This window comes from Podarcis muralis, chromosome 1, assembly GCF_964188315.1.
Source record: "Podarcis muralis chromosome 1, rPodMur119.hap1.1, whole genome shotgun sequence".
Taxonomy (NCBI): domain Eukaryota; kingdom Metazoa; phylum Chordata; class Lepidosauria; order Squamata; family Lacertidae; genus Podarcis; species Podarcis muralis.
In genome coordinates, this window is record NC_135655.1 from 80,522,461 (window position 1) to 80,543,422 (window position 20,962).

General features: G+C 49.3%; 1 protein-coding gene across 1 annotated transcript; it reads right to left on the bottom strand.

Annotated features, from left to right (window-relative positions):
• Positions 1 to 1,205: 1,205 nt before the first annotated feature.
• Positions 1,206 to 19,639, bottom strand: ZP1 (zona pellucida glycoprotein 1). Its single transcript, XM_028737575.2, has 12 exons — positions 18,715 to 19,639; positions 16,672 to 16,787; positions 11,053 to 14,728; positions 9,253 to 9,396; positions 6,455 to 6,639; positions 6,269 to 6,366; positions 5,493 to 5,620; positions 5,213 to 5,402; positions 4,968 to 5,118; positions 3,400 to 3,484; positions 2,553 to 2,675; positions 1,206 to 1,369 (listed from the first exon to the last, which is right to left on the bottom strand). The coding sequence occupies exons 1-12, from the start codon at positions 18,899 to 18,901 to the stop codon at positions 1,248 to 1,250; spliced, it is 5,205 nt and encodes a 1,734-aa protein (XP_028593408.2). The 5' UTR covers positions 18,902 to 19,639; the 3' UTR covers positions 1,206 to 1,247.
• Between the last annotated feature and the right edge of the window lie 1,323 nt (positions 19,640 to 20,962).

Genomic DNA, 20,962 nt, shown 5'->3' on the forward strand with positions numbered 1-20,962 from the left:
ATAGTTGAGACAAAGTATGTTATAGCCAACACTAGCTCTATGAAGTAAAGACACAATGGAATGAAATATCAGGCTCTCACTTTCCCCTTTATGCACAAGAAAGTAAACGTAAAAGGGATGAGAATGTATAGTGACAGACCAAAATCTGAAAGTGGGACAGACGGTCCCCTTGCCATGCTAATGAGCTCCCGGTTTGGATGGGAACTTCTAGCTTGTTGTAGCCCCTGATGTTTAACTGGAGAGTAATGGCAAGAATTGTAAGACACTGGAGGGTTGGCCCTGCTTTTATTGCAAGCAGTACTGTGGACCAGTTGTGTTTTATCTTTGGTTGTCACCTATAAGCTTTTCTCTAAATAATCCATGCAGTGGAGAATAACTTTCAGGGCTACAATACAATTCAACTTCTTGGGAGTAAGCCCTTTGAAACAAGTGGGACTTCTATGTATCTTCAGTATACACTGATCAACATGCATGGAATGCACCATTACCCTCAATTGTTATTAGTCTACATAAGAAGAGGGCTGCTAGATTAGACCAATGTCCCATCTAGTCCAGCATCCTGTTCACAGTGGCCAACCAGGTACTTGTATGAAACCCTCAAGCAGGATCTGTGTGGAAATGGTTTTTTTACTTCATGTTCTGGATTTGTTCTAGATATTTACTCATGCTTTTATTCAAATCCATTCTGTGGAGAGGCGTTTTTGTTTCCTCTTGCAGCAGAATGGAGGAACTGGGAATAACAGTTCTACAGATCCAAGTATCTACCATGATAGGCACCATTAAGAACACAAAATACAGTGGTACCTCGGGTTACATACGCTTCAGGTTACAGACTCCGCTAACCCAGAAATAGTACCTTGGGTTAAGAACTTTGCTTCAGGATGAGAACAGAAATCATGCTCCAGCGGTGCGGCAGCAGCAGGAGGCTCCATTAGCTAAAGTGGTGCTTCAGGTTAAGAACAGTTTCAGGTCAAGAACAGACCTCCGGAACGAATTAAGTACTTAACCCGAGGTACCACTGTATTGTATTTCCAGGCTTACAAGCACAAGAAGGGGTCATATGAAGCACTGTCACCAGGGATGGTTCCACTAAAATTATGTGGGTGATGGGGAGAAAGTGAAGATGCCTTTCACTTGTCAGCAAAGAGACGGCATACCTGGTCATTGAAGCAACTGGTATGTCAGAAGAATTACTGGAAGCAATGAAAGTTTACAACTCTTTAATTCTATGCATTTTCCCATCAGTACTAGAGTTTTGTCACTCTGCTTCTCTTTTTCCAGAGTACGATCACAACAACAAACAAGATTACACCCACTAACGGCAGTGCCACCAAGCATATCAGGGCCAGATCTCCACTGGAGCTCATGTCTGTGGAAAAGAAAAGAGGCTTGCACTTATTTTGCAAGATTTATGTACAACTTAATAAAAAAAAATCTTAAGTGGTTTCCATAAAGTGGTATAGATAATTAAAAAATAGCAATTAAAACTCTAAAAACAGTAAACATAATAAAACCAGTAGATTTTTAAAACATACATGATAAAATTACAAGTTCTGAGTAGGCTTGCTCAAACAAAACCTTTTCAGCAGACATCATAAGCAGTACAGTGAAGGGTCTGCCCAATATCAATAGGCAATAGGTACTAGAGAACAGAACATAGGAAGCTGCCATACACAAAGACCAACCATTGGTCCATCCAGCTCCGTATTGTCTACATTGACTGGCTGCAGCTCTCCAGGGTTTCAGACAGGGATGCTCTTCCAACCCTACCTGGAGATGCTAGGGTTTGAACCCAGAACCTGCATGCAAACAAGCTCTGCTACTGAGCTAGGTCCTTCCCCAGCAAATACTGCTACATGATAAAATGTCATGCCAAGTGCAGAATGAACACTATGTGGCACTTGTAAGGGTGATAGTTACAGATCAAAGCTGGCACATTTGGGGTATGGCAGTCCTTTGCACCTCCTGAAACACATTTGTGCCATCCATGACTTCCCTAGCCAAGGACCCATGGTATGTTCTATTGGGACAAAGCTAGTAGAGTGTACTCTGGATAAAACCGCATTTGTGAGACATGGTTTATTATGTGCATGTTCAAGAACTGCAGTGGTCAGGGTAGGTGCTCACCTGAGACCATGTTGCTGCAGCTTGTCAGCAGAAAGCAGCATGGTGACAGCAAATGGTGTGAATGCACTTTGCTAATGCCCCATGCCCCACTGATAAGCCATGGTGCCACTAGCGATGGGAGGGCAGATAAATGCCACGTGCCCTGCTGAGTAGTACTCCTCACGAGCTAAAAAGTTGTGACATTGGTAGGAGGACATTGGTAGTCAAGTTTATAACTTGTGACCCCCCACCCCAAGTTTTAGTTGGCTGCTTCAGGCATAAATCCATACAGAGTTTGTATCTTACAAAGGACTATATATAAGATGACTGAAATTTAGTGTTGATGGCGAAACTATGTTAATACCTGTTCAAAAATATACAGCATTTTCATCATTTCAACTCACTTACTGGTCCCATGAATTATTGCTGTGCCAACCACCAATTACCTTTCTTCCATTTGACTTGTTTATCTTGAGTCTGGCTGCTTTCTTGAAAGATCACACCTCCATAAGTGCTTACTAGGTCCAAGGATTCTGTCCCATTGCCCGTCTTCAGAAACCGACGACTTCCTAAAAAGGGAGTTGAAGAAAGAAAGCAGGTATAAACTCTACTAGGCCACCTTGTGCCATATACAATTTTGAAGGTAAGAAGGAAAAGGAGCACCGCATTGATCATATTGTTAGAGCTGGAAGCCTGCAGGAGGGCTATGCCCTAGAAACCCATTTATACACCCAATGACGAGAGACAGATACAACCCTTAACATAAAGAGTATTTGCATTCTGAATGCTTTACCCCAGTAAAGAACCATAGTCAGACCCCTACACATCAGGACTGAAGCTTTATTTGGGGGGAGTGTTGCTGAGCCCCAGCATCACATCAGCAGGCCAGCACTGCTAAGTGGGAAGATTCTGCTGAGATGGATCTTCTTTTGAGGTTAGGAGTTAGCACCTGGTTGTTGGAGTGTCCTTGTAGATGGGCTGTTAGAATTGGTGGTATGTGCTAAGGTTTGTGGAGAGAGGCAATATGCTGTTAAAAATAGCACATAAGAGCCACTTGAACAGGGAGTGTGTTTATCAGGTACCTATTCATTCATACTTTGTCTCTAGTTGCAGCCCATCAGCTCTTAGTGCTCTGCATTTATGCCCCCAGTTCCAAGTTCAGTACCAAGATCTATTTTTGCTTACTAGTCATGGGCAGTAAGTGCCATTTGTGCATGCTGGAAATACTGGTGGCAACCTATCTGGATTCAAATAAGCCTTTTACGGTACGACAGCAAAGCCATTTGGACTTACTTGCAGCCACTGGCATTTGACACGTGTTCCTGCAGGGCTGCAGGTGAGAGGGGTGGCAGACAGACACACTGCAGAAGAGGTACACCTAGGAAAGACATTGCATTAGATAAGCTTGTTAGCAGAGGAGTCAACCCAAGTGTTCCAAGATATTTTAATAAAATCCTCATGGTCATTGATGTAAACATTTACAGGTGAAATCCAGTATGATTAAATGGGCACAGGATATTGGACATGACATTGAACTTGCTGACTGGGAGCAGTTATGGACCACCGGTGTTAAATTTACGGCATGTAATGCCTTAAGAGAAAACATTATGAAAATGATCTATAGGTGGTACATGACTCCTGCCAAGTTAGCGAAGATTTATCATTTGCCCAACAATAAATGTTGGAAATGCAATGAAACGGAGGGAACTTTCTATCACCTTTGGTGGACCTGCCCGAAGATTAAGGCTTTCTGGGAAATGATCTATAATGAAATTAAGAAAGTTCTTAAGAGAACCTTTTCCAAGAAACCAGAAGCTTTCCTCTTGGGTATGGTGGGCCAAATGGTGCCAAGGAAGGACAAGACTTTTTTTATGTACGCCACAACAGCAGCAAGAATTCTTCTAGCAAAGTATTGGAAGACACAAGAACTACCCACGTTGGAAGAATGGCAGACGAAGGTGATCGATTACATGGGACTGGCAGAGATGACTGGCAGAATTCGAGACCGGGGGAAGGAGGCGGTGGAAGAAGATTGGAACAAATTTAAAACATATCTTAAAAACTTGTAATTTGGATGAAAATTAAGGGCCAGAGAGATAAGAAACAAAGAACTACAGCTGTCACTAATAAGTTAAGGAAGTTAATATATGAAATGAGTAAATGATGTTTATGACTAAAGGGTTGCTGGAAAAATTTGAAACAAGGATGTAGAAAAGGGGTGGTATGGGGAGGTCCATTTTATGTTTGTTTATGTTTTTGTTGTGTTTTTTGTTTTTTATTTATGGAAAATTAATAAAAATTTATTTAAAAAAAAAATGATGTAAACATTTACAAAGTACATTATCTCCTTACAGTTAAAGCATAATTCTAAATGTGCATTAATAGGAGTGGGAGGGGAACCTCTGGCCCATGGACCTAATCTTTAAGCTTGCCAAGCCTCCTAGTTTTGCCCCACTGCTATGCCCACCTGCCGCTCACCTGACAAGTGAGGGGCATGTAAAACATGCTGCAAAGGAACATTAAGAGTGTTCTCCTGATGGTTCCTTTGCCAGCATGGCTTGCATTCAAGTAGAATTAAATTCAGCACCATTTCAATTTGGCACCTAATGCAAGCCATGCTGCCTAGGGTCAGATCCACTCGGGGACTCTTGACTGCAGCTTACAGGGGGATCAGATATCTGCCCAGAGCAAGATAGCTTGCATTTTGAGATAAATTTAAATAGCTGAATTCAGCATTCATCCTACTTCTGCTCATGTGCCACAGAGCACCTGACTGAAGCTCATGGACCACTTAAGGTCTGCAGACCACAATTTCGGAGCCCTTACTCGAGCTCAGCTGCAGTAGGAATTCTGTCTCTTACCAATCCATCCAGCACCATATAATGGGCAGAATCCACAAATGTAAACGTAGCAATGGTGAAACGCTGGTAATGGTCTGGAAACTGCAGCTGAGACGTGGCAGGCCCCATAGGAACCATCTGGGTTCTGTAGTTATCGCCTTCAAATGGGCACCTAGGGAAGAGAGGCATTGCCATTTGAGCAGAGAACAGTAGGTGGCCATCCATAGAGAGAAACCAGCAGAATTCCTCCTTCCTACTTGACTCACCCATCTATCAGAATTGGCCACTGCAGCTTCTCAAGGGGGTTAGAGGTCGGAGTAGCCCAGCATTCATGCAGAACCAGAACCAAGGACGGGTCCGTTCTCTGCAGGACGCGAACCTCCACATACACAGGGTCTCTCAGTATCTTCACCACAGGATAGTCTGCATCCGCGTAGTAGGAGCTGTAACTGTAGTCTGGGTACAAGAGGCAAAGCGAAAGTTAGCACCTATATGGGACTTCAGAGGCAGCACTGTTGGAACCAGAAGCTTTGGAAGCACACCTACCTGTAGCAATACGCAGTTCAAACCGGAGAGGCCCCATCTCGATAACCGGAGCAGGTGTGGGAGGAAAGAAGACTTCAACCTGAACTGGCAAGAAGTCAGTGGCGTTGTAGATGCAGCGAGCATTGAGGCTGCATATGGAAGACAGGATAGTGGAATGATGCATAGTCTTGCCATGTTTGGTAGCCTTGCCACATATCTGAAGTTCTCAAAAGATTCTTACGTTTTCCTGGCCACTTAGGCAGCACATCTTTTTTGATGCGTATATCCCTGTTAACACCCCTTTCAAACAATACTGGATGTGACTTAAATTACTGTCTTCCAAAAGTACTGTTGATTGAAACCACACTTTTAAAAAACCACACTTTTCCTCCACATGTCTCATTTTTGAAGCAAGATTCCTCACTTGAGCACCTGAATTATTGTGCTTATGCACCTGAAAAGTAGTTTGCAACCAACAGCTGTTACCCTACTGGAAAATCCAAATTACAGCTGAATCTTGGAACTCGAACGTCTGCTGCAGCTTCCGATTGGCTGCAGGAACTTCCTGCAGCCAATTGGAAGCCACACCTTGGTTTCTGAACATTTTGGAAGTCAAATGGACTTCAAGAACAGATTCCGTTCGACTTCAACAGATACCACTGTATAGAAGACTGCTATTCAAGCTTAGCGGTGATATGAACAGTAGGCCTGCCCTGATTAGGACCAGCATGACGCCTCTTAGGCATAGTATAGAGAGCAACCACCACCTCAGTAATGCGTGGGACAGATCAACTTACATGAAGGTGCTGTCCCGGGTAATAAAACCATCTGGCCCCCTTAAGATTTCAACACCTGAAACCAACTGGTTTTCATATATCAGTCTGCCACCAGTCATCTAGGAAGGAACAGCAGCACATGTATAATTCTTTTTATCAAGCTTCAAGGTCCAGATGAAGGGACACTCGCCTAAGATGCGTCCTCACCTGAATCGTCGTACCACAGTGTGTGAGAGGGAAGTGGAAGACCAAGAAAGACTCCGTTTTCCTGACAGGGTCACATCCTCCTTGGGCATAGGACAGTTTGACACTGTCAAGGAAGATGGGGTAGTCCAACATATCCCTGGAGACAACTAAAATGAAGTGGCCATCTCGAAGGCATTGGACAGTGACTGCAAAGCACAAACACAACACAAGAGTCACAAGCTGGAATTTGCCATCTTTTGCAGGACCTGAAACTCTTAAGTTTCAAAAGAATATGAGCTTTCTGTCTTCTCCTTGCACAAATCTGGGGCAGGCTCTATTCGGATTGAGGGGAGGACTTCATTTTTCAGCTGCCCTAAAATGTCAGGAGACAAGTTCTCTATTTGCTGCTAAGTCACACAATTCCTATTAGGAAATGCTCACAGGACTTGGTTTCTCCATGTGAATCAATATACAATTGACACTGCCAGTAGAGGAAGAATTGGTTTCCCAGGACAGAGAGAGCCCTAACCGTGACAGCTCTAGATACTGTGAACCTGCAGCATGAGCCCAGGTTCACAGGTTGCACCATAGCCATATTAAGCTGTCCACTGAATTGCAACATCACATTTCTCCAGACGATGGACATGCAATGGTACACAATTTGTTTTCAGAATTGTATACCTTCAGACATCGCTTTGTACACCAGCTTGTTAAAGTTATACACACAGCAGTGTTACAATTGCACCATTGCCCACTGAAAAATAAAAATAAAATTGGTCTTTCAAGAAAAACAAAACAAACAAAACAAACAAACAAACAAAAACAAAAAAAACCAGCAGGTACAGGAGGCAAGAAAGGGGAAAGAACAATAAAAATATTCTTCAAATCCCTTCCCTCAGGATATGGTCTCCATATCCTGCCATGCCTATGTGTGGAAGGTACTGTTTTATGTTTTTCTGAGATGGACCATGGCTTTCTGTGTTTGGGAGGCAAGAGGAGGGGTAGAATCTGGAATTTGGAGGCAACTCTCCCCCCTCTGTCATCTGGCTGTTTTTGGCCCTGGTGAGATGCTCCTCAGAGGGTTGGTGGTTCTCTGGTGGGGTAGTCACACACAATTTTTGAAAATGTGGTTTTGGCAAAATGGGTAAAAAACCCCACACGCTGTTCAATTAATTAACAACAACCCCACACATTTTGGCTACTGTGAAACATGCTTAAATGTTTGTTTGGTAGAGGTCTGTTGTTGCACAATTTCACAGACAAAATATTTCTTTATAAAATATCTGCATGCATGCCCCAAATGACCTAAGATTTCTAGAGCTTCCAGAGAATGAATGAATCTTTATTTGCATCAGCCACCAGCCATAGCAATAAAACATACAATACAATATACAAAGGGAGCAGGAAGTAGAAACAGAGGGAACCCCATCCCACAGCACAAATGAATCCCTTCAAGCAGAGTTTAGAACCCTGAAGAGCCTGGAACGGGAAGGTAACTCAAAGTAACCCCAGCTAGCATGGTATAGAAGCTGTTTCTACCCCACTTAATAAGGACCAATTTAGATGTTATTGTGCAGTCACGATGATTTACACTCATGATGCTACTGGAGCAGTCACATGCAGCCCAGCTTTCAATACTATTTGTGCCAAACAAAAATGTTGGGGGGGGGGGCAGTCATACTGCTTCATTTGCAATCATTGCATGTCCTGTAAATTCCTGTTGAAATCCCGGGTCTCTCTTCATACCATAAATGTTAATGGTTTTGTTGCTGCTTTATAGGCCCCTCCAGACAGCAATAATGTGGTAGCATCAGGGAAGCACCACAAAGCAACATGAAACCATCACTAGTGCACTATTATTGTGTCAAGAACATGTTACAAAATACACCCGTAATAAAACACTAGCCTGGAGGAGCCTTTCAGCAGTACTATACAGTGGTACCTCTGGATGCGAACGGGATCTGTTCTGGAGCCCCATTCGCATCCAGAAGCGAACACAATCCACGTCCGCGGGTGCATGGGTCGCAATTTGCCGCTTCTGCGCATGTGTGATGTCATTTTGACCGCATGCGCAAGCGGCGAAACCCGGAAGTAACGCGCTCCATTACTTCCCCGAAAACACTTATCCCGAAGCAACTTCAACCCAAGGTGTGACTGTATAGTATCCTGGTTCGTGATACCTGTACTTCGAACTGTGCTGGATACATATTTATCCTGCTAGCCTCTGGATTCTCAGCAGTAGCCAGCACAGGACAGAATCCCAGTGTGGCTTTTAGTGTCAGGTGTATTGAACTCAGCATAGCTGGGAGTTCATCTGTAGGAGTTTTTAAACCATGATACTGGGGAGGAGGAGTTAGAGTGCTCTGCTCCTCCCCCCAGCCAACCTGCTGTGCTACCTGGAGCTAAGCCATGATTTCGCTTAGCATGACATCTAAATGCAGGCTCATGGTTTCTGTTGATCTAGAGAAGACACAAGCTGTAGCCAAGGTTTGTTCCTGGCTTGCTGCCTGTGGGTTGGGGCAAACCATGAGCTCTGGTTCAGATGCAATGCTAAGCCACAAGCCATGATTCAGTAGCAGCAGAACAACTAGGGAAGGAGTGAATTGGCTGCATTTTTTTACTGTGAGCAACCGCTTATACATCCATGCTTAGCCCTTGTTTGGTTTAGCATCATATGCAAACCGGGCTATTATTTCCTTAGTACAAGCAATAAGTCCCCTTGGTAAATGAATCATTACCATGGTTGCCAGCCTAATTTACCACCAGCACGCCAGACAATTAGCAGGAAACTAAAAGAAACAAAGTATTTTGCCCTTTACCTGTGTTGCCATAGTAACATGGAGTAGTTTGGTCCCTCTCATCATAACAGCATCCAGTCTGGTAACATTCAGCTTGTCCTAGTGAACCTGCACAGGGAATCTTTCCAGATGAAACCTGGCACTGCTCCTGGGTTAGAGGAGAACCTGGGAGGGCAAGAAAAGAGCTACAGCATTATCTGGAGCATGATAAAGTATGCCCTATTAGGACTGGCTAGCATGCCACGTTAAGCCAGATTTTAAAATAAGCAATAGCTTGATGTGAATGTGTAGTGGGTCAGTCCCCGCAATGAACAAGTGGGAAGCCAAGAACAAATATTTTTTGTGTCCAATGAATCTTTAAAGGAAGTAGAATGCTCTTTTTAAAGGAACTAAAGGTCTCTCCTAGAAGCTTATCAGATATTCAGAGGCAGAAATAGATCACATTCTTCATACACAGTGGTGCCTCGCAAGACGAAATTAATTCGTTCCGCAAGTTTTTTCTTCTTGCGAGTTTTTCATCTTGCGAAGCACGGTTTCCCATAGGAATGCATTGAAAATCAATCAATGCATTCCTAAGGAGACCGTCGGGGACAGTGGGGAAGCGCCGCACGCCTTCCCCTCTGTCCCCGGACCTGTTTTAAAGCAAGGGGCAGCGGAGAGAAGATTGCTTCTCCCCGTTGCCTGCCCCGCAAACTCCGGGGACAGAGGGGAAGGCGCGCGCCTTCCCCTCTGTCCCCTCTTTTAAAGCAAGGGGCAGCGGGGAGAAGATTGCTTCTCCGTTGCCTGCCCCACAATCTCCGGGGACAGAGGGGAAGGCACGCCTTCCCCTCTGTCCCCTCTTTTGAAGCAAGGGGCGGAGGGGAGAAGATCGCTTCTCCCCGTTGCCGCCCCTTGGTTCAAAAGGGGTCCGGGGAGAGAGGGGAAGGCGCGCGCCTTCCCCTCTGTCCCCTCTTTTGAAGCAAGGGGCGGCAACGGGGAGAAGATTGCTTCTCCCCGTTGCCACCCCTTGGTCCAAAAGGGGTCCGGGGAGAGAGGGGAAGGCGCCAGCATTTTAAAAAACCTCGGGACAGCGGGGGACTTCTCCGCTGTCCGGGGCGATTTTAAAATGCTGGCGGGCGGCAGCGAAGCCTTCGCTGCTGCCCGCCAGCATTTTAAAAAACCTCGGGACAAAGGAGAAGTCCCCCGCTGTCCCGGGGTTTTTTTAAATGCTGCTGGGCGGCATCGCTGCCGCCCGCCAGCATTTTAAAATCGCCCCGGACAGCGGAGAAGTCCTCCGCTGTCCCGGGGTTTTTAAAAAACCTCTCCGCCCCCCCCCCCCGCCAGGCTTCGGAGCAGCCTTCCGAAGCCTGGCGGCGGGAGGAGGTCCGAGGACAGTGGGCAAGACGCGCTGCGCTTCCCCGCTGTCCCGGAGATTTCCCTATGGGCTTTCGTCTTGCGAAGGAAGCCCATAGGGAAATTGGTTTTGCGAAGCATCTCCAAAACGGAAAACCCTTTCGTCTAGCGGGTTTTCCGTCTTGCGAGGCGTTCGTCTTGCGGGGTACCACTGTACTTGAATCCATGCTTCATCCTTGCCCATGTGGTATAAATATAATACAGTTTCCCTGACACTCCATTTGCGGAATTAGTATGCAACACTAAATCAAGAAAGTCAATGATCAATTAATAGTCTGAATTTTATGAAGAACAACTATTACACAATATCCATTACTATTACACAATACCCATCAGTATTATTTACTTAGTTCAGAATGCTTCTGTTTTACTTAACAGCACAGATCACAGAGTTGTGCTTAATGATAACATAGCAAAATGATCACATACCTATACTGTAGAGGCCAGAAGGGTGCATGAGGCCAGGATAGAGAGGAGGCACTGGTTGCACTTGGCCGGGCTGTGGCTGAGGCAGCGGGCGGACTTGGCCGGGCTGAGGCTGAGGCAGAGGGTGTACTTGGCCAGGCTGAGGCAGCGGGAGGACTTGGCCGGGCTGAGGCTGAGGCAGCGGGCGCACTTGGCCAGGCTGAGGCAGCGGGAGGACTTGGCCGGGCTGAGGCTGAGGCAGCGGGCGCACTTGGCCAGGCTGAGGCAGCGGGAGGACTTGGCCGGGCTGAGGCTGAGGCAGTGGGCGCACTTGGCCGGGCTGAGGCAGTGGGTGTACTTGGCCAGGCTGAGGCAGTGGGCGCACTAGGCCGGGCTGAGGCTGAGGTTGAGGCAGCGGGCGCACTAGGCCGGGCTGAGGCTGAGGCTGAGGCAGCGGGAGGACTTGGCCGGGCTGAGGCAGCGGGAGGACTTGGCCGGGCTGAGGCTGAGGCAGTGGGTGTACTTGGCCAGGCTGAGGCAGCGGGAGGACTTGGCCGGGCTGAGGCTGAGGCAGTGGGTGCACTTGGCCAGGCTGAGGCAGCGGGAGGACTTGGCCGGGCTGAGGCTGAGGCAGTGGGTGTACTTGGCCGGGCTGAGGCAGCGGGAGGACTTGGCCGGGCTGAGGCTGAGGCAGTGGGCGCACTTGGCCGGGCTGAGGCAGTGGGTGTACTTGGCCAGGCTGAGGCAGCGGGCGCACTAGGCCGGGCTGAGGCTGAGGTTGAGGCAGCGGGCGCACTAGGCCAGGCTGAGGCTGAGGCTGAGGCAGCGGCCGCACTTGGCCGGGCTGAGGCTGAGGCTGAGGCAGTGGATGTACTTGGCCAGGCTGAGGCAGCGGGAGGACTTGGCCGGGCTGAGGCTGAGGCAGTGGGCGCACTTGGCCGGGCAGAGGCAGCGGGCGCACTAGGCCGGGCTGAGGCTGAGGTTGAGGCAGCGGGCGCACTAGGCCGGGCTGAGGCTGAGGCTGAGGCAGCGGCCGCACTTGGCTGGGCTGAGGCTGAGGCTGAGGCAGTGGATGTACTTGGCCAGGCTGAGGCAGCGGGAGGACTTGGCCGGGCTGAGGCTGAGGCAGTGGGCGCACTTGGCCGGGCTGAGGCAGTGGGTGTACTTGGCCAGGCTGAGGCAGCGGGCGCACTAGGCCGGGCTGAGGCTGAGGTTGAGGCAGCGGGCGCACTAGGCCGGGCTGAGGCTCAGGCAGCGGCCGCACTTGGCCAGGCTGAGGCTGAGGCAGCGGGCGCACTTGGCCGGGCTGAGGTTGAGGCAGCGGGTGCACTTGGCCGGGCTGAGGCTGAGGCAGCGGGCGCACTTGGCCGGGCTGAGGCTGAGGCTGAGGCAGTGGGTGTACTTGGCCAGGCTGAGGCAGCGGGAGGACTTGGCCGGGCTGAGGCTGAGGCAGCGGGTGCACTAGGCCGGGCTGAGGCTGAGGTTGAGGCAGCGGGCGCACTTGGCCGGGCTGAGGCTGAGGCAGCGGGCGCACTTGGCCGGGCTGAGGTTGAGGCAGCGGGTGCACTTGGCTGGGCTGAGGCTGAGGCAGCGGGTGCACTTGGCCGGGCTGAGGCTGAGGCAGCGGGCGCACTTGGCCGGGCTGAGGCTGAGGCAGCGGGTGCACTTGGCCGGGCTGAGGTTGAGGCAGCGGGTGCACTTGGCCGGGCTGAGGCTGAGGCAGCGGGCGCACTTGGCCGGGCTGAGGCTGAGGCAGCGGGCGCACTTGGCCGGGCTGAGGCTGAGGCAGCGGGTGCACTTGGCCGGGCTGAGGTTGAGGCATTGGGCGCACTTGACCAGGCTGAGGCTGCACTTCGCCAGGCTGAGGTTGAGGCCGTGGGCGCACCAGGCCAGGCTGAGGTTGAGGCTGAGGCAGCGGGCGCACTAGGCCGGGCTGAGGTTGAGGCAGCGGGTGCACTTGACCAGGTTGAGGCTGCACTTGACCAGGCTGAGGCCATGGGCGCACCAGGCCGGGCTGCGGCTGCACTTCGCCTGGCTGAGGCTGAGGCAATGGGTGTCCTTGGCTGGGCAGTGGCTGCGGCTGAGGCAGCGGGTGCACCTGGCCGGGCTGAGGCAGCGGGCGCACTTGGCCAGGCTGAGGCTGAGGCAGCGGGTGCACATGGCCGGGCTGAGGCAGCGGCCATGGGTGCACTTGGCCAGGCTGAGGTTGAGGCAGTGGGCGCACTTGACCGGGCTGCGGCTGCACTTCACCGGGTTGAGGCTGAGGCTGAGGCAGTGGGCGCACTAGGCCGGGCTGAGGCTGTGGCTGTATTTCGCCGGGTTGAGGCTGAGGCAGCGGGTGCACATGGCCAGGCTGAGGCAGCGGGCGCACCTGGCCAGGCTGAGGCCATGGGTGCACTTGGCCAGGTTGTGGCTGAGGCAGTGGGCGCACTAGGCCGGGCTGAGGTTGAGGCAGTGGGCGCACTTGGCTGGGCTGAGGCTGTGGGTGCACTTGGCCGGGCTGAGGCTGAGGTTGAGGCAGTGGGCGCACTAGGCCGGGCTGAGGCTGAGGCAGCGGGCGCACTTGGTCGGGTTGAGGCTGAGGTTGAGGCAGCGGGCGCACTTGGCCGGGCTGTGGCTGAGGCAGTGGGTGCACTTGGGCAGGCTGTGGCTGAGGCAGTGGGCGCACTAGGCCGGGCTGAGGTTGAGGCAGTGGGCGCACTAGGCCAGGCTGAGGCTGAGGCTGAGGTTGAGGCAGCGGGCGCACTAGGCCAGGCTGAGGCTGAGGTTGAGGCAGCGGGCGCACTAGGCCAGGCTGAGGCTGAGGTTGAGGCAGCGGGCGCACTAGGCCGGGCTGAGGCTGAGGTTGAGGCAGCGGGCGCACTAGGCCGGGCTGAGGCTGAGGTTGAGGCAGCGGGCGTACTTGGCCGGGCTGAGGTAGTGGGTGTACTTGGCCAGGCTGAGGCAGCGGGCGGACTTGGCTGGGCTGAGGCTGAGGCAGTGGGCGCACTTGGCTGGGCTGAGGCTGAGGTTGAGGCAGCGGGCGCACTAGGCCGGGCTGAGGCTGAGGTTGAGGCAGCGGGCGCACTAGGCCGGGCTGAGGCTGAGGTTGAGGCAGCGGGCGTACTTGGCCAGGCTGAGGTAGTGGGTGTACTTGGCCAGGCTGAGGCAGCGGGCGGACTTGGCCGGGCTGAGGCTGAGGCAGTGGGAGCACTTGGCCGGGCTGAGGCTGCGGCCAATGGCGCACTAGGCCAGGCTGAGGCTGTACTTTGCTAGGCTGAGGCTGAGGCAGTGGGTGCACTTGGCCGGGCTGAGGCCACGGGTGCACTATGCCAGGCCGGGGCTCTGGGTGTATTAGGCCAGGCACCGGAAGCTCCAGGCCAGGCTGAGGCTGGGCCTGAGGCTGTGGGCGTACTATGCCAGGTTGGGTTTCTGGGCGTATTAGGCCAGGCACAGGACGCTCTCGGTCAGGCTGGGGCTGAGGTTGTGGGCGCACCTGACTGGGCCAAGGCTGAGACAGCGGGAACTCTAGGCCAGGCTGGGAATGAGGCAGAGGGCGCACCACGCCAGGCTGGGGCTGAGGCACATGACGCATGTTGTCCTCTGGTGCTGGGACATATTCTTGTGGCTTGGGGCATATTATGTTGACATCATGGGAGACAACAACTCTTCTGTTGCTTGTTAGTTCCTCTATCCGGACTTTCAAGTTATTGCTGTTATCCTGCAAGATGCATTGAACCAGAATGTTATAGAGTAGTTGCAAGCTTCTGTCACATTGATGAGTCAGGACGGATATAGAATACTGAGGTTTTAGAGTCAAATACCAATGTACCTGTTACAAGGCATTATCATAGTCTTGCTATGACATATGAATCTTGTTTTGATAATAAATTTAAATTTATTTGGCTGAATACCGACTAAGCTAGTGGACTGGATCGCTAGGTACCAGGTGAGAAGCATCCTCCTAAAACATCTAAAAGCTCATCTTAAATGTCTATACAACAGAGCTAATTTTCCTGACAGAGGATTTCTGCTGCAGTAGTTGGCCAAGATCATGGGCAGGATACAACTAAGCGGCGTGCATGGCATGAGGTCCAATTACTCAACAGGACTTTGCCTGCTCTCCTTCCCCTCGTGGATCTTGTTCCCCTTGGGCTTCACTGAGTTCTACACCCTGGTTTTAGGCTGTTCAGTTCTCTACTGCACATGTTGCTATACTTTGGAAAACAATTCTACCCTTTCTTATACTTGGACTTTCTGCATAGCCAGCTATTTGCAAAATCACTAAAGCAAAAATCAGAAGTGACCAGGGAACCTGGTGAACCTGTGCCTCTCAAATGTTGCTAGGTTCCAGAGGTAGCTATAAATGTAAAAACTAAACCCAGCCAGCATGTCTGATGGAAACTGGCAGTTGGGTAACAGGCTCCCTACCCCCAAGTTAGGCCTATTACCTGCCTTACAGCAAGGTTTCCTGAAATTATGTGCTTAGAAGAGTGGGCGACTCAAATCCTTGCACAGTCAAGAAGTTCATGGGCTGACCCTGGGCCAATCACTCCCTCTCAACCTAAAGTACCTTACAGGACTGTTGGAAGAACAGAAGGAGCTGGGAAGATCAGCAGCCCCTTTCACATGTGCATCACACGTGAAGGGGACTCATACAGAACAGGGCTACTTCTCTGCCTTTGGAGTCCATCTGCCCAAGCTGAACATCTGCAAGCAAAAGCTTACATTGCTCTTTTCCCGAGTCCTAGAACCCCAAAGAACCTTTTCATGAGGGTGAAAGAGGAGAGCACAAAATATGATCTGAAGCTCAACATCAAAAAAACGAAGATCGTGGCCACTGGGCCCATCACCTCCTGGCGAACAGAAGGGGAAGAAATGGAGGCAGTGAGAGATTTTACTTTATTGGGCTCCATGATCACTGCAGATGGTGACAGCAGTCATGAAATTAAAAGATGCCTGCTCCTTGGGAGAAAGGCGATGGCAAACCTAGACAGCATCTTTAAAAGCAGAGACATCACCTTGCCAACAAAGGTCCGTATAGTTAAAGCCATGGTTTTCCCAGTAGCGATGTATAGAAGTGAGAGCTGGACCATAAAGAAGGCTGATCGCCAAAGAATTGATGCTTTTGAACTAAGGTGCTGGAGGAGACTCTTGAGAGTCCCATGGACTGCAAGAAGATCAAACCTATCCATTCTTAAGGAAATCAGCCCTGAGTGCTCACTGGAAGGACAGATCGTGAAGCTGAGACTCCAATACTTTGGCCACCTCATGAGAAAAGAAGACTCCCTGGAAAAGACCCTGATGTTGGGAAAGATGGAGGGCACAAGGAGAAGGGGACGACAGAGGACGATATGGTTGGACAGTGTTCTCGAAGCTACAAACCTGAGTCTGACCAAACTGCGGGAGGCAGTGGAAGACAGGAGAGCCTGGTGTGCTCTGGTCCATGGGGTCACGAAGAGTCGGACACGACTAAACGACTAAACAACAACAGAACCCTAAACATGCTCTCAGAAGGGCTGCTTATACAATTCCCCTGAGGTCTTAAGGGCACAATCCAGATGTCCATATAAAATTATATTGTGTTATTCAGAATGACAATGTTGGCCATGCATTATAGGGTTTCCAGGGAAGCCTGCAACACAAAATCCAGAAGAGCCTCACCTTATTTAGTACGTGACAGCCACCGTAGCCAGCAGAGAAAGCAATAGCCCCATTAGATGTGATCCAGTGGCGGCAGATTGAGCAATTCGAAACTTCAAAGGCTATCCCAAACTCATCTGTTGAGAGGTTAATGCATTAGCCACCAAGAGATGCAACAGCTCAAGAAAACTTATTTGCATTGGTTAAGACTTCTAAAGTTCTTCAGATGTGTGTCCCTTATTATCAGTTGGTGCCTGAACCACACAGAAAGAGTGTGAACTTTTCACTTGCTTTGATATCCAATAATAAGGCCAATTCAAGAGCTATGCCTCCAACAACAGGTGCTAGACCAGGCACCCCCAAACTCAGCCCTCCAGATGTTTTGGGACTACAACTCCCACCATCCCTAGCTAACAGGACCAGTGGTCAGGGATGGTGGGAATTGTAGTCCCAAAACATCTGGAGGGCAGGTTTTGGGGTGCTTGTGCTAGACCAACATGTTCATTACTGCTGCAATTATTTCAGTGAGTATTCCCCATAGGACCAAGGAAAAACATTTTACAATAGTTAATATGCCTGTTAACTTGAGAGGGGACTCTGCTGGAATTCATATGTGCCAACAATTGCAGGCTTAATCAGATGCCAGACTAAGGCCACATTCACACCATACATTTAAAGTGGAATCATACTGCTTCCCATCCTCCAAAGAATACTAGGAACTGTAATTAAGCGTGCTGAGAGTTGCTTGGAGACCCTTCCAGAGCTACAGTTCACAGAGTAGTTGATCAATCCCTCTTCACAGAGAACTCTGGAAATTTTAACTCTGATGGGACTAGGGGGTACCTTAACTCTACATGCCCTTAAACTACAGCTCCCAGGATTCTTTGGGGGAAGAAGCCATGGCTGTTTAAAGTGGCATACTGCTGCTTTAAATGGGAAGTGCAGATAGAGCCTAAATTATACTGTTAAGTCTCCTATTTTTTTTAACAAGTAGAACAATTGTCTTAAAACAAGCTGTTTAATAAAGCCTAGTTTGGGGAGAATGTTTGTCGTTCTTTGAGTTTCTATTCTCACCACCACGCCCTCCAAGCCTTAGCTCTAGCCACACGTACAGGAACTGCAACTCTCCCCATGGCCTCTCCAGTTTCACAGCTTTGAGCATTTTCTTCAACTAAACTAAACCTTCTCATTCTAGATATGGATATCCAAAACCATGCAAGAGAAAAGCTGCCATTGCCACAAAGCTGTCGCAGCCTATCGCAAAGGAGGTGGCTGGCAAGGAGCATCACTCCCATTACTAGGAGTGTGGGGTACACTCTGAAGTGCTCCACTGAAGCAACACAGCTTCAAATACAGCTGAGCAAGGCAGCTGCTGCAGCATTAAAAAAAATTACTACTGTGGGATTTAATGGGAGCTAAAAGCCTGCAGCTTCAATAGCTTGCCAGAAATCTTTTTTCTTGGTCATTTAGACGGCCAGAATAAGAGGGCAGCTACATACCTCTGCTTCCCTGTGACCTCTTCCTTTGAGAGGTTACTGAATCCCCTCTCCCTGGCCAGTACTAACACAGAACATACAGAGACCTGCTGTTTGGCATCCACCTTCCAAAGAACCATTCTGCCATAGGTAAGCATAAAGCAGGGGTCCTACCACTCCAACCTTTTAAGACCCAGAGACACATTTGAGAAGCCAAGGAACTATTGTAGGCGCCACAAAAAAATGCCCATTTCACAGAGGAAAGACTGGCAACGCTGGAGAAACTCTCCCCAAAGTGGAAGACACCTACACACATCTCAAAACAAATCAAACAAAAAGGCAGGCAACCATTCCACCAAATAACCCTTCCAAACCCTCATAATTAAAACATAATAAAAATAAATTGAGAGGAGCAGGAGTCTTGGCAGACACCAAGGGAGGCACAGTGGGACCCCACTGAGGAGCCCAGATAACGTTTCAAGGATTTCCCCTATATTTCATGCCCCAACAAACACACACAGCTGACCCCCCCTTCTTTCTAACAGACCAGTCTTATCATTTCTTCAAGAGGAAAGAGAGCCTTCCTTACCCACAACTTTAAAGCGGACATCTCGGCCTGGGCTAGGAAACACAAGCAGCTGCATGCTGTACTCCCCACAGTTGTAATGATATGGGGAGGGTAAGGAGCCCACCCTCCAAACGTCACCTTGCCCTTGGCACAGCCCCAGAATCACCAAGATTGCTAACCCCCCCAAATCTCTGAAGCCCCATTCCATGGCTGCAGCAGCCAAAGCAAAACAGAAGCAGAGCCCTGGCAGCCCCTCCCCATAGGAGGAAAGCTGGTAAAGACGCTGGCATTATATAGGGTCAGTAGAGGTGGGCTGGCTGAAGCAAGAACTCATCAGGGAGCAGAGCCTGCACCTGGGGAGCCACCCGCAGGGAATTAATAGGGGACCGGGTCAAAAGTGCAAAACCCGGCCAAAGGAGAAAACGCCTCTGCTCTCCCAATAGTAATCTCTCTTCCACTTGCTCTGAATGGACACGAGGCAGCAGAAATCGAGAGAGACTTGTTCTTTCACTTTTTTGGGTCACATTTGTACCCCACTCTTCCTCCAAAGAAAAGCTCCCACACCAGCCTTCATACAGTCAAAACAAGACAGTCCCTATACGCCGGCTTGCAAGCCCCACCCCCTCCAAAAAAACCTCCCAAAAATAAAACACGACGTGCAAAGAAAAGGAGACAAGGAGGGTTCAAGTCCTATGAACACTTATGTACTTGGGACTCAATCGATCTCACTGAATTTAATGGGTCCTGTATCAAGAGTTCCCAGGTGATAGCTGCCCTTTCCTAATTTTCCATCCATCTGATTGCCCTTCTGTTTTTATCTTTTGCCCCTTGTTCTTCCTTCACCTCTTTCCTTATGCTTCACTCTTCTTTTTGAGATTTCATTCTTGCCCTTCCTGGCAGAACTCTTGTATCTTTAAGGGATGTGGGAATGGGCTATGCTAGTTTTGCACAAAGACACTTCCCAAAGTCAATTAAAGGGTCATGGCATGAAAGTGTGCGCTTAACCCCATTCACAGGGAATTCAGGGCAGTTTGGTGGAACATTTATGGAAGCTCGTGTTGTCCAGAGTCAAGGGGTACTTCCCAACTGTGGCTTTTAGGGCTCCCTCACCCATTATTACTCTTCCTCTGTAAGCTACATGAGAATCTACAATTGACACTTTGTGGGGGAGATTATAGTGCTTTCTGTGTGCATGTACATCAGGCTGTGCTCTAGCTGTGATATAGGATGCAATCAGGGCTTTTTTTCAGCTGGAACTCACCAGAACTCAGTTCCAGCACCTCTCAGACATGCCCCATTGCCATTCTAAGAGAACAAGGAAGGTGTTCATGGTGAGTTCCAGCACCTCTTTTTCTAGAAAAATCATTATTTTAGTGATTATTTTTTTGGATAAAGACCACAATTTCACAAAACAAAACTGTCATAATGATTGTCTTTTATTTGAAAAACAAATTTGGAAGCGAGCAGGTGGCGCTGTGCTCTAAACCACTGAGCCTCTTGGGCTTGCTGATCAGAAGTTCGGCGGTTCGAATCCCCGCAATGGGGTGAGCTCCCGTTGCTCTGTCCCAGCTCCTGCCAACCTAGCAGTTTGAAAGCACACCAGTGCAAGTAGATAAACAGGGACTGCTGCAGCAGAAAGGTAAATGGTGTGCTCTGTTGCACCAGAAGGGGTTTAGTCATGCTGGCCACATGGCCCAGGTAGCTGTCTGTGGACAAATGCTGGCTCCCTCAGCCTGAAAGCGAGATGAGCACTGCACCCCATAGTCGCCTTTTAATTGACTTAACCGTCCAGGGGTCCTTTACCTTTTAACCTTTTATTTGAATGTTTCAAATACGTCAGCACCAAGACCTTTTGTCCTTTTGATCATAAGAAAAGCTAGCGAACACCATTGCTGCTGCAAAAATCAGCTCCCTGGGGGCATCTAGTGGACAAAAAAGGGAAATGCTAACACTCAGTTAAATGCCTGATACTTCTGATATGACTGGGGATGAAAACTCTTTAAAGTACAAATTAAAGCAGTAGTTGCTAGGCAACAACTATTAATAGTACAATCCTATGGGTCCCACTAAATTCAATGGGACTGAGGTTCTGGTAAACAGGATTAGGACTGCAACCTGGGTGTCATAGAATCAAAGAACTGAAGATTTGGAAGGGACCCTGAGGGTCATCTAGTCCAACCCCCTGCACTGCAGGAATCACAGCTCTTAGCTTTCTTTGAAACAATAAATGAAAACTGTATAAATGCAAAACAGCATCCATATAATGATA

Coding starts and splice junctions, on each gene's coding strand:
- ZP1 (XM_028737575.2), bottom strand. CDS start 18,901: ATGGAATGGGGCTTCAGAGATTTGGGGGGGTTAGCAATCTTGGTGATT. Junction 6,367..6,454: donor ACTGTGGTACGACGATTCAG/GTGAGGACGCAT, acceptor GTTCCTTCCTAG/ATGACTGGTGGCAGACTGAT. Junction 2,676..3,399: donor TCAAATGCCAGTGGCTGCAA/GTAAGTCCAAAT, acceptor CTCCCTTTTTAG/GAAGTCGTCGGTTTCTGAAG.